The sequence below is a fragment of the Megachile rotundata genome, chromosome 1 (assembly GCF_050947335.1).
Source record: "Megachile rotundata isolate GNS110a chromosome 1, iyMegRotu1, whole genome shotgun sequence".
In the NCBI taxonomy this organism is placed as follows: domain Eukaryota; kingdom Metazoa; phylum Arthropoda; class Insecta; order Hymenoptera; family Megachilidae; genus Megachile; species Megachile rotundata.
Window position 1 is genome coordinate 3,265,716 of NC_134983.1, and position 13,683 is coordinate 3,279,398.

The following is a 13,683-nucleotide window of genomic DNA, read 5'->3' on the forward strand; positions in this document are numbered from 1 at the left end:
TTTTATTTCAACGCCTAAAGTATTTAAATATTTCTAGTCACTGTGCAATCATTTGTAAATTATTAAAATCTTCTATATTTCATGATTAAAGATTTTTAATTAAAATGACTGTCTTGTATTAGTCTACCATCTTTATAAATTAATATTGACACTCTTTTAAACTTAAAATACAAGCTTAATAAATATAATTGTTTGAATAAGAATTACCATTGTCTCTTTTAAGTATATACAGGTATTTAATTTTATAGTATTTGATAATTGAATATAACATTAATTTTTTCTAAATAATAGAACTATCTTATCTTTTGTATTTAATTACTCATGTGTTATTTAAATCTTTAACATTTTTGAATGTACAAATGTATTCCTTATACGTATATTAACACGAGTATTACAATGAGTAGTAGGATTTCATTTTCTTACTTATATTTCTATTTTCCTTAGGAAATATTCCCTAAGGAACGCTTACTGTCAGTACCGCTCAGACCGCAATAAGAAGATAAACTCGCTTTTTGTTCATACCGCACTTCTTAATCATCGTAGAGTACTTTTGATTTGATTTCCGCAGTTCTATTTAAGTATATAATCGTAACATTACTCAACAGCAATAATTTATCTCTGGATTTTAAGGCTTACAAAAGCATTACGTGTTCATAATTTCTATTTAATGCGGCAAAAATATAAGGTTATTTAAAATAATGAAAGATAAATGTATATTAAAGCTTCATAATTTTCAATTTTCGTGAAGGAAAAAATTTAACAGTTCTTTCGTTTTGAGATTTTGTACAGTTGTTGTATAAGCTAATTAATTTAAAAAATCGATTTAGAATGCTGTTGTATAATTTTTCAATAATAACATGATCAATATGCATCAATATTCTCGAATTATAATTTTTATTTCGCTTAGCGCTTAAACGTAATAATATCGACATTTTTACAAAAATCTGTAATCGCAGCAAATATTCGTCATAAACCGCGAATCATATTGTATTAGATTCGTTATCAGTTTTTAATAACATTAATTTATTTTTCCTTAATTCATAGTAATAATATGAAATAGAATCTAGACCGTCAGTATTCAATTTCTAATTCAGAATTATAATATTAATTGAGTTTAGTTTAGTTTAGTTCAATTTATTAATTTTATTATATATAAATAAAACCGATTGATAAAATCGATTTTGATCGAACTGTGCGTATGTTTGATCCCGATCTTACAATGTCATCAATTAAAATAATATATTCATTATTTAATAAGATTATTTCATTTTTCAATTAACAAAAGAGGTAAAGTAGTTGCATTAGGAACGATTACAGTACAATTTGTTGAAACAATAGGAAGTTATAATTACTTAATTTTTTCATGAATTTATCAAACATCGTCAGAACATTCTCCTTCTAATGAAACTAACGTACGGCATAGATATTAATCTATGAATCTTAATAAGTTTTCTCAACCATGTGATATCTTATAGTGCCATCAGCAGAATATTATATTTCATTATTTTGTAAAATTTAACTGTATTTAATTTTCCAATTAACAAAAGAGAAAAATGCATTCATATTAGAATCGGTTAAACAATTTGTTATAATAACATGAATTTATAATTTAATAATCCTTATATGAACTTATTAAACATGATGAAAGATATATAAAGCTTCTTTTTGATGAAACTATCCTAAGGCTTATAGATATCCATCTGTGAATTTAATTAAGTGAAGTAATTCAGTCTTCTGAATCGTGTCATATTTTACAATACCATCACATTTCACTACAGACTAAAATAGCTTAATTTTATTTAATTTTTCAACGAATAAAAACAAGATAATACGTTCATGTTAAATCTAATTGTACAACTTTTTAAAATAACATATCTTCATAATCTATTATATAATTTTTTTATAAATTCGTTGAACATTGTCAAAGACATATAAATTTTCCTTCTCACGAAATTATCTTAAAATTTATATATCTACGAATTTAAGTAAATAATTCTATATTAAAGTACAATCAATTTCAATATTATACTCCAATGTTCATTAAAATTATTTAATTCTATTAAACTTTCAAATTAACAAAAATAAAAGGTATTATAAATTCATATTAGAATTTACATCAATTCATATTCTACGATTTCTTTAACTCAATAAGATTTGATAATTGTTTCATATTTTACAAACTTATTAAATATCACGTAAATTGCATACGTTTTGTCTTGAATGCAACTAACATAGAAACTAAGTTTTCTAAAATTAAATTATATCTCACAATGCTCTCAACTAAGCATTGTAAATTTTATCAAGATTAAAAACAATTAATCTTATTCATTTTTGACAAAATGAAAAAACAGTAAGATCATATTACAAATAATCAAAATTAAAATGCAATAATAATGTACATCTAGGAAACACTAATTTTTGAGCAAACTATTATATGAATCATATGACCTTGAATTAATGATTTGAATTTCGAACGATTTATCTTCCTGTCGAACGCTTTGCCCCAACAAATCTGATGACAAATCGATTATGCGTTCAAATTCTGTACAGTTATCAGAAAACAATCTATGACCAATCACGAAGGGGAAAGGTGTAGAACGAAACATGCTTCAAAAGAAAATAAAAAGAGAAAAATAGGTCACGGTCATTGTTCTTTCACGAATCAACTTGTCTCCAGTTGCGATGGAAATCGTAGATCATTACGCACAGATCAAATCTCTCTCCCTCTCTTGCTGTCTATCCAGAAAGGAGACACGTGTTTCTACCTCCTACCTCGACTCTAAAGACCCACATTGAGAAGGCTAGTCTCGCCAATTATTGCATCGTATATACCGAAGAACGGTGCCAACGATCTGAACGTCGTAACTCGAAGTGTTTCACCGATACTTTGTCGTCTACTTTAACGTGAGTTGCTTATGATTGAGCTAACTACCTTTATATGACTAGGGTTTAAGTTCAGGAGGACTTCAATAAATTTACTAGAAGTATTAAGTATCGAGTGCATTAAGTATCTTAATTCTAAAGCAATTTGAATTTAATTTTTAGAGAACGCAACACGTAATTATTTAGAGAAATACGTGGTTTAAAATTTTTTATCACAAAAATTAATAGAAATTTTTGTTTTGACGTACAGAGGAATTTTTAAATAGTAATTAATCGAGATGAAACATGTTGAGCGCGAAATTAAAAATTGAAGTTGTTGATCATTATATAGATATTTCCTAATGAATTTTGTATTTACTTTACCCGTTTGGGTACTTTTGGACTCACTGTTAATATAGTAATTTAAAATATTTTTTCCTTTATGTAAAGTATTGGTAATAATTTGAATTTAAAGCAATATTTCATTTGAATTTTTCTGAACTCTGGGCAGACATTTTGGCAGACAGATTGGCTGCTAGAGTCACATGTCACACCACCATTAACATTTCATGTGCTACGCTTGAATCGTGCAGAATGCTTCAAATGAATAATTTTATTTTCCATAGATCTAATAGATATACGTATTAAATTATTTTAGTTTTATTAATTAATTTTGTTATATTTTTAGTTTAATACAATCACAGTTGCAGTATAAAATCAGAATTTTAGATGTACGTAAAAATTCATACGTCCTTACAAGAAGTGAAACATGGCATTCAAGGTTTTAATAATAAGAATTGTTTGTTCAACTTGAAAAGAAACAATTAGACAAATTGCATTTCTTTGAGAAAATTGTACGGAATGTAAATATACTGCTTATTAGGATTTTTACAAGTAAATAAGACGTTTACTCCTTCTTCATTCTTTTCCTCCAAAATACCCTTTTTGTAAAGTATTCTTTTTATTTTATTTCATTTTTTTTTTTTTTTAAATATCCTAATTATTACGATGATATAAAATTTTAGCGGTAGTTTACATTTTCTCTTAATAGGAAACATTTCTAAAAGTATGCATTCATATGTATATGGGAGAAACGTATATGAAATGGTTCCTTAAGATAAAGAATGATTTGTGATTGCTTACCATTAACGCTCTTTACGTTCCTCGCAAAAAAATTCAAAATTACTGCATTCTACCTGAGATAAGGTGTTATTAACAGTATGTAATTTTTCTCATAAAAGCTATAATGTGACAATCATTCTATTCACTAATTTGATCACAATTCAACGATTATTCAAATATTATTTTATTATCTCATGCAATTATTTAGCGTTACATTTAAATATTGCATGAGTTAGATATTAGGAGTCTTATAATCCTCTCATAGCAGGATATTATAATCCTATAAATAATTTAATCCGCATGGTATATCATTACTTTCTATTTTGGTTAAGCCAACGTTTCGCTAGGATAAAAGGAAAACAACGTATTCTTTGAAGTTGATCTCAATTTCACTCATCTCAGTTTGTTAATTGGTATATTTTATTGAAATTTAGTATTTATATTTTGTCTGTACAATATGATTAGTACTCATTTTTAACTCGAATGAGAGTGCATGAACCGAGTACATTTCAGTAAGTATAACCTCCTAAATGGCTATTTTATACATATAGTTGTGCAAAATAATCTTAATATTATATATTACAACATTTATAATATAAATTACATATAATAATTATTTATATACAATTATTTATATTACAATTTAAAACATACGAAAACAATTATGTTAACATATTGTAATTATAATCACTTTTGAGCAACGTTTCGTTTTTTACTGATATACAAAATAATATTGAGAGACATTCATTATCCAAATATATAAACTACTAATTTTTTAATACTGTTTGTTACAATTATCTGTGTGTGTTATACAACATTATATATGTTATAATCTTTTAATTTTATGTAAAGTGCTAAAGAAGGAAGCAATAGTACCTTGTAGATTAACATTGTAGATTGCACCTTATCAAGATCAATTTTTTATTGACATGAAAGCATAAAATATTACTCATTCATACAGTAAGTGAGTATTGAATATTAATCAGCAGAATGTGCAAATGTTGTAGGAAACGTAAAATGGATCCCGACGGTTTCAAGGATTTCGCTAAGGAAATGGCGGAATACATTGTTAATTATCTGGAGAATATCAGGGACAGGTAAATGTTTTTACAACAATTAGTCACTGTATCCTGTATCATTCGTCCTTTGTGTTTTGTTATACATACCTGCACTGGAATGTTAAATGATATTTATTATCATAATATGACACAATCGTATCAGAAAAATTTCTAATTAGTCGAAGAAGAAGAGCCAATTAGCAGCTTGCATCTTACAATATCATACTCAAAATATGGGTACAATGCTTCTAGAAATTTATACAATTTATTACATGTTAGTCTACATTTTTATTTCGTTTCCCTATAAAAAAAAATCACTTTCCACATTTCGTGTTAACTTCTTAATGTTTTCACTTTTAAAGTAATTAATAGGGATATAATCTAAAATTTAATATACGTTGTTTTAAATCAAATTTTTGTTACTTTGTAGAAAAATACTTCCAGCAGTGGAGCCAGGGTACATGAAACCTCTTTTGCCAGCTGAGGCTCCACAAACTCCAGAAAATTGGAAAGACATTATGGCAGATATTGAACGAGTAATCATGCCAGGAGTGAGTAACGTAATTTGAAAACCTGTTATACTTTTCAATACGTAGGTATTTTGTTTTGCAATCAGAAAACTTCAAGACTTGCATGCACGGATTATGAACGTATAAATCATAAATAGAAGTTTTTAAGAAATTTAATTCTGTAGGCAGAAGACAATTTAAGTCAAGAATATTTTGTGCCTTTACTGAAAAAAGTATATGAATGCTTTATATTAAGTATTCCAAATAAAATAATATATATTTTTATGACATTATTATTACGTCAATATTTTAAGTAATCTCTAAAAAAAATGAAATCTTCATCAGGGGTTAATTTTTTTCGGATATTTCTTAATGTATTTTGTAAATTAAGAGTTTAGAAATAAGAAACAGGTACCATGTGATAGAACAAACCTTTATTTTGCGAAAAGTGTTGAAGGAAGTTACAAAACAGATTTGGTTTTCCATTGAAATAAAATTAAAACTAACTTAAAAAGGCACTAAGAATGATAAAATAATAGAATTGAAGCAGAATTACCATTGCATATTATATGTGAATAAATCTCAATTTAAATTTTCCATTAATTTACTGATATCAACCTTTTGAAATCGACACCATTTTTTTTAACAAGACAATCTTCTTCAGAAATAACGCATGCCTAAAATCACCTGAAGAAAGATGACATAAAATTCGTGAAAGGTGGTATTAAATAGGATGAAGAATTCTTATACAGAAATTACTGATTGAAATGTCCAAGTTGTGTTTTAAATTTGATGCCAGCTTCAAATATTAATATTGGTAAATTAAAGCTAAATTCAAATAAAATAGGCATTAGCTTATTTATAATATTCGACGATAATCCTTTTTTGATTTTATTATATTACGGGTTATAGTTCATTTTATTTTCATTGTCAAAATTAAATTTTTAAAAAACTGTTTGATAGTATACACATCCATAATGAATACATAACATTGGGCAAAAAGTACTTATTGGCTATTGGAAAATGTAAAAAAAGTTAAAATTTATTCCATGTACAACAATTACTTTATGATATCAATGCACCCTTAGCGCTACTTATTGTATCAATATTATCATTGTTATTATTAACAATCGTTTTTCGAAATTAATTATAAATCTGAAAATCGCATACAAAGAGCGAAATATCACATAAATGTTCGAGCGTCAATTTACTTATTTCGAAGTTAGTCAAAACTTAGTGTCCTCTACAAAAATGAATAATAATGACTGCTGACAGTGCAAGTAACATTTTAGGTCATAATAAATTGAAATAAAAATTGTTGGACGTACATATCCGCACATAAGGATAAAGTGAAGTGGGGTAAGTTCGTAAACGGTGCAAGTACATATACAGGCTATTTTTATTACAATATTAGCGAAATTTCTCCATTTAGTATGTTTGTTTTCTTGTTTTGTTTCCCCTGTATCCCCTTTTATATTTCAACTAAGAGTACTTGTTTGCAGTATAGAGTACTTGCATAATGTAGTAAAAAGCATTTTATAGCAGATTCTGCTCTTGCTTCATTGCACATGAAATCAAGTTTCAAAGTATTTAACTTCAAGTTACGCTCTTATCCCATTTTCGGGGAAAGGAAAGTGAAAGTAGTTGATATTTTAAACAATTTCTTATCAAAATCAAAATGTACAAAGAAAATTAAGGTCCTAGTTAATATTAATTAAATAGTAGTAATTGTACAAAGCGTTCGATATCGACAACGTTATCGACAACAACCAGTCTGCACTTACCCCATTTCACCTTATAGCAAATGTATCATATGGAGGTTTTGTTCCACGTATGTTATTATTAGTATTTGTAAATATCTTCTGATTTTTATTCTACTAAAAATAAATTTGGTTTCAGGTTACTCATTGGCAAAGTCCTAAATTCCATGCTTATTTTCCCACGGCTCAATCATATCCAGCAATCGTTGCCGACATGCTTAGCGGTGCTATTGCTTGCATTGGATTCAGCTGGGTAAGAAAAATATTTTGTTTCCTAATTGTAATTTTATCAAGATATATATATATGCTTTCACATTTTTCTGTAAAATTATAAACAGTTTTGTTCTACATTTTGCTATAGAACTCATATCAATAATTATTTGATTGTATTTTAATATAATTTGAAATTGTTATATTTTTATTAGTAATATTAGTACAATATCATTTATTAATTTCTCTGCACAGATCGCGAGCCCTGCTTGCACAGAATTGGAAGTGGTAATGTTAGACTGGTTGGGAAAGATGTTAGATCTACCTAAGGAATTTTTAGCTTGTAGCGGTGGAAAAGGAGGCGGTGTTATTCAGGTAATATATGAATATATTTACAGGAAAGGAATGTCAACAACGGATTTGTAATTAGTAGATTTGCGATCCTTAAGTTTTTAATGCAAGTACTGGAATCATACAGTAAATACTAAAAAATGAAATTATCGTAACAATATTTATTATACATCTAAAATTTACTTAGACTAAAATTCAACATAAATAATTCTTGAATTGGCATAGGTATATCATTTTATAAATTAAATAATATTTACTCACCTTCAGTACACTTTACTTCGCAAAGATTTGGATCCTTAATTAAATTTTATTGAACACATAATGTTCCTTTTAACGCACTCTTTACTAAATTATGTATTATGTTTGAAGTAAGCAATTATAAGTATACACTCATCACCTGTTGCTCAAATATTAGACGCCTTATGGTGAACTTTGTGCTTTATTATCGTGAAAATCAGTTGGACCCTGAAAGTCCACATAAAGGTGGAAATATAGTAAAAATCAATATAATATTAAGAATATACAGAATAACATTACAAAATTTGTACTCTGAAAACGAAAAGAAATTTTAAGAATTTAAGTTATAGTGCAATAATTAATACAGCTTAAAAGAATTTAGCTGCTTATAAATAGCAATTGCATTTCACTTTATAGGGAACTGCAAGTGAAGCAACTTTAGTGGCACTTCTCGGTGCCAAGGCTAAAAAAATAAGCCAGGTCAAGGAACAACATCCTGACTGGACAGACAACGAAATAGTGGAAAAACTAGTCGCCTATAGTTCCTGTAAGTAATTCTTTAGAATTTCATTAAAATATATCAGCACGTTGATCGGCCATTCCAAGTTTTACCTTAATTGAATAAATAGAGTTCGAAATAATTAAATTGCTTCTAAACGTCTTTTCTTTCCATACGACACTTTAAAAATATTAATAAGCCTCGGTATTTGTTAGCGGCAAGAAATTGCAAATGAAATTTTATTATTTTAATTGCAATGTTTAACCTGTTTATTAAAATATCAGTTATTCAAGCTTTTGTCCCACTTTTCAAGCGTGTTTTAAAAATTCGTCAGGTTTACAACCCTTCATTTCTTCACCGTGATCGTCGAAAAATAACAATGCCAAGAGGATTAAAGATTAGGGAGATAAAAATTCGAGCCAATGTTCAATCATGATTTCACCCGTAAACAAGATTAACGATGACGTTAGCCGGCGCTCTTTAACATTTGACAAAGGCACCAGAGGAAGGGATGGGTTGACAGGACAGAGTATGGGGTTGCAGCACTTCATCAACCAGCACTTTGTCACCATGGCAACCCGTAATAACCACTCGAGTTATTCCAACCCTTCTATCCTCCACCACCCACACTCACCCCTTCGATTGCTCTGTGCTCCTGTTACCACTTCTCTCCGCTGGCACGTCGAATCATAGAAAGTTACTGGCACAAAAGCATTTCGTAATTTTCCATTGACGTAGTTTGGTCTGTGCATTAGCAACGTGGAGAGAAAAAGAATGAGATGTCCATTAAGAATACGGCTCTTTTCTATCGATACTTAATACCTACTGCAACCATTGTCATTGACTATTGTCCTCTGAATATTGAGAATTAAAGGACCTTTGTTTTGTTTGTTGCATTTGTTGCATCAATTGTAGACCGCGTTATGGCACTTGGAATAATGGATTAATGTTTGAAAGAGAATAGCGTTTCAATTATTGATTGGGTATTGAAAAAATACACTCTTGGTCGGAATTTCACATTTACTTTACTTTTAGCTAACTCGTTATTATAGATAGTATTGCTTTTTTCGTTTAAAGTATAAAATGAAACTTGAAGAAAAACAATGCTAAGATGAAATATTTTGCAGTTTCTACGTATTCAAAGAATTATTGTCCTTCTTATGGAAAATGCATTTTGTGGAATAAACAAGATCATGAGTTCATTTATAGAAAGAAAGTATTTAGTTACCATTGCAATAGAAATTGTTTTTGATTCATGTACTACATTAATTTTTTATAATGTACCGTCATTTATTTATTTATTATAATGTACCTTCAAGAAAGGCCATCCCACCTGAATATCTACCTACATATCTACATTTGACAAATACCTGCTTCGTAACTAGGCTATGAATAAAAATGACAAATATAGACATTATTTTACAACATATACTTTGAACAGAAACAATATTATTTATTTTCGTTTAAATGAAAAATGTATTATACATTTGTGGTATCAAGTTAGTTACCGTTTCTAAAAAAGACTTATATGAACACAAGAACACTGTTCTTACCTTAATATGTTACCTCATATTTTTTCATAATGGAGTCGATTTGTTAGAATAGTATGAATAAACAGAGTATTAGGATACAGTGTAACCAAAATTTATAGCTTGAAGATGTATTTTACATCATCGAATAAGGTACAATAAAGTTTCACTTTTCAATACGAAATATCTTTCACACCGTTCGTTTTTGTTACATTGCACCATTATACTTATTTATTCAAAACAGTACAAAGAATCAGCTTATGCTGAAGTAGATGTCATAAGGTTTTTTTTAAAAGGAGAAATGCAGTAGCACCTTTCAACTACAGCGATGTCAAAGATTACTCTGCACGATAATGGAATTTGTTAAACAATGCAAAACTTTTCTTTTCAAATGTTTTCTTTCTTTAGTAGAAGTATAATTATAGTCACATTAAAGTACTGAAATCACTCTGTGCATAAAATACAAAGTTGAATTTTATTTTTAATGTATTTTTCAGGTCAAGCTCACAGTTCTGTAGAACGAGCTGGCCTTCTAGGAGGCGTAAAGTTCCGGTCATTAGAAGTTGACTCTAAATACAAACTTCGAGGTGAAACACTTGCAGAAGCTATTCGCAAGGATAGAGAACAAGGATTAATTCCATTTTACGTAAGTTGGAAATTTACAAAATTTATAATTTTCGTATTTTTACATTCAAAATTTGAGATATTTACATGACTTAATCTGCAGATTTAAGAGTTTTCAAGTTGAAAAGTTTAGAGATGTTGAAGTATCATTAATTTGATAATTCAATAACTGAATTACTGTAAATTCTTTACTTTTGGTAGTAAGCTGTTAAACTTTCGAATTTTCATACTTGGAAATTACGAAATATAAAAATGATCAAAAATTATATTTTCTTATTTTGCGATTTCCTCACAGAGCCAAATTGAAAAATTTCGAGATTCAGAAGTAAACAAATTGGACAACTTAGAAATTTAGGAACAGTCAAATTGAAAAATTAAGAAAATTAGAATTCCCAAAACGCTGCAGAAATTCCGCTTATATGACATATTTTATCATTTTTCCGATCCTACAATCCGTATAGGAGCATATGAGTATCCAGGGAAGCTTCAGTGTAAATCTAAATACTAATAAGAATCAATTCTCCAATTTTCAAATGATTAAATATGCCTCAATGCCAAAGCCACGGATCAAATGATTTTAAGAGAATTTTTTATTTGCATCTTGTAAAAAAATCTGTATATTTCGTGTTGTACACTATTTTGGAGGCAAAAATGTAATAAAATAATATTATATGCTGTTTAGGATTTTAAAAGATATGTGACATATGGTAATATGTACTATAGTATCTAAAACTACTATTAAAACTGTTTTATAGGCTGTTGCAACGTTAGGAACAACTTGCTCTTGCGCATTTGATCGTTTGGACGAAATGGGTGTTGTAGCAAATCGCGAAAACCTTTGGTTGCATGTGGATGCTGCTTACGCTGGTAAATTATTCCATAAATTATACTATTCTATATAACATATTAATATAAACGTGAAATGTTTATTTAACATGTTTTTATTAGGTTCCGCCTTCATCTGCCCGGAATTCCGGCATTTAATGAAGGGCATTGAGTTAGCTGATTCCTTCAATTTTAATCCGCATAAATGGATGTTGGTGAACTTTGATTGTTCAACTATGTGGTTAAAGGATCCGACTTATGTTATTAACGCGTTCAACGTCGACCCGTTGTACCTGAAACATGATATGCAAGGATCTGCTCCAGATTATAGAGTAAGTTTGCACTTTCGTTATCAATAATCATACAATTTTGTAATAGCAAATAACATTAACTGCTAGGGAATGGAAAGTCTATTCTTTGGCTTCAAATTGTTTTAAAAAATTCTTAAATTATCCCTAGGCTGCGGATGTGAATGTATTTATAATATATCAAAATATGCATAAATACGAATTATTTAATCCATAGGTTACGGATTTTGTAGATTTTATGATTTCTTTACATTTTGTAGATGTTTAACGCATAAACGTTTGCAGTTTAATTACGACATATAAAGATTCTTTTGATCGCTAAATTCAAATCTGGTTTTAAATTAAACACTTTGGAACCTACTTGTTTATTATATATTTCAGTTATATTTTAGTCATATATGTATGATTCATATGTATATGTACTTGTATACGAGGTTAAAATATTTGGGTAGCGTTTCGTGTACCTTACTACTACATTTAGTAAAAATTTGAGTAGCATCTCAATTACCACATCTTAGCATTCTTATTACCACATTATCACTCTTCAATTTATCGTTTCATTTAATTCTAGATCCAACCGAAAAATATGTAAAAATGGACACCGCGTAATACCTTACGACAAGATAAGAGAAAGATGCACAATAAAATATTTTATTATATGTGCTATGCAATATAATGCTTATATTGTTTAGTTTTCGAGAAAATCAAGTTTGGAGATCCGCTGCATTCTTTTGCTGTTATGGCAATGTTATTTTCTGTCAAGCAGCAAAAACTCGTATTATGCTTGTAAATAATGTCTACACAACAAGCGAATGCTATTGGCTTAAAAAAAAAATGCGAAAAAAATTATTGATGAATTAGAATTTTACTTTTTCATTTGAAATTATTGAAATTGTTATTCCTGTTGTGATATACATAACTAGGTTCGTTTAATTACTCAAGCATGTATGGTAACGTGTTTTGCCTTTTCAGTTTCTTAAATGAATAATTAATTATTTGCACTAATTGATGCTCACTTTCGACATATTTACTATCTACTCTAATTAATACATTCCTACAAATAAAAGTCTGTAAATATAAAACTTAAGAACCTTATAGATCTGGTGATCGTTCCTCCGCGGCCTATCTAATAGTTATAACCATCATTTAAAAATGTTTTTATATTTCGATCAAAGTGTAATGGAGGACAATACGCATTTACATCGCTCGACAGAAAATAACATTAAAACAGAAAAACGTAGCAAATTTTCAAAGTCGACTTTGTGCAACACTGAGCCGAAAATAAAAAATTGTATTCTATATTTTTTTTATTTTGTCATATTTATGTGGTATCCACTTTTACATGTTACTCGACCAGATCTTGTATAAAGGCAATGATTTAATAATGCTTAAAAGGAGAATCTGTTTTTATTACACAGCATTGGCAAATTCCATTGGGGCGTAGATTCAGAGCACTGAAACTGTGGTTCGTGCTGAGAATTTATGGGGTGGAAAACCTTCAACGATATATCAGGACTCACGTCGCCCAAGCTCATGAATTCGAAGCATTGGTCCTTTCAGATCCACGATTCGAGATTGTGGCTGAAGTGATATTAGGACTCGTCTGTTTTCGGTTGAAGGTAAATATTTACTTACAATATTAACCGTACTTTATTAACTTTATTTATAATATTGTTCCAATTATATTCCTTTTCAATTGAAAGCTTAAGGTCACATGCACCTTCTTAGGTTATTAATGACCACATTTGATTTGAGACTGTGTCGTAAACATTTGTGTTCACAAATGAAC

The 13,683-nt window shown here is 28.7% G+C and overlaps 1 protein-coding gene across 5 annotated transcripts in view; it reads left to right on the forward strand.

Moving 5' to 3' along the window:
- Ddc (aromatic-L-amino-acid decarboxylase) overlaps positions 1-13,683 on the forward strand; it is a 28,352-nt gene that overhangs the window by 5,879 nt on the left and 8,790 nt on the right. The window contains exons 2-11 of one of the 5 annotated variants that reach the window (XM_076538238.1): positions 2,745-2,904; positions 4,992-5,081; positions 5,473-5,602; positions 7,451-7,564; positions 7,777-7,896; positions 8,527-8,656; positions 10,635-10,783; positions 11,517-11,628; positions 11,710-11,918; positions 13,313-13,513. In XM_076538238.1, coding sequence (XP_076394353.1) covers positions 5,002-5,081; positions 5,473-5,602; positions 7,451-7,564; positions 7,777-7,896; positions 8,527-8,656; positions 10,635-10,783; positions 11,517-11,628; positions 11,710-11,918; positions 13,313-13,513 — 1,245 coding nt within the window. In that variant the 5' untranslated portion in view covers positions 2,745-2,904; positions 4,992-5,001. Of the gene's footprint in view, positions 1-2,744; positions 2,905-4,380; positions 4,497-4,991; positions 5,082-5,472; positions 5,603-7,450; positions 7,565-7,776; positions 7,897-8,526; positions 8,657-10,634; positions 10,784-11,516; positions 11,629-11,709; positions 11,919-13,312; positions 13,514-13,683 lie in introns of those variants that run through there. The other 4 variants (XM_012288390.2, XM_003704643.3, XM_012288391.2 and 1 more) reach the window with 4 other exon arrangements.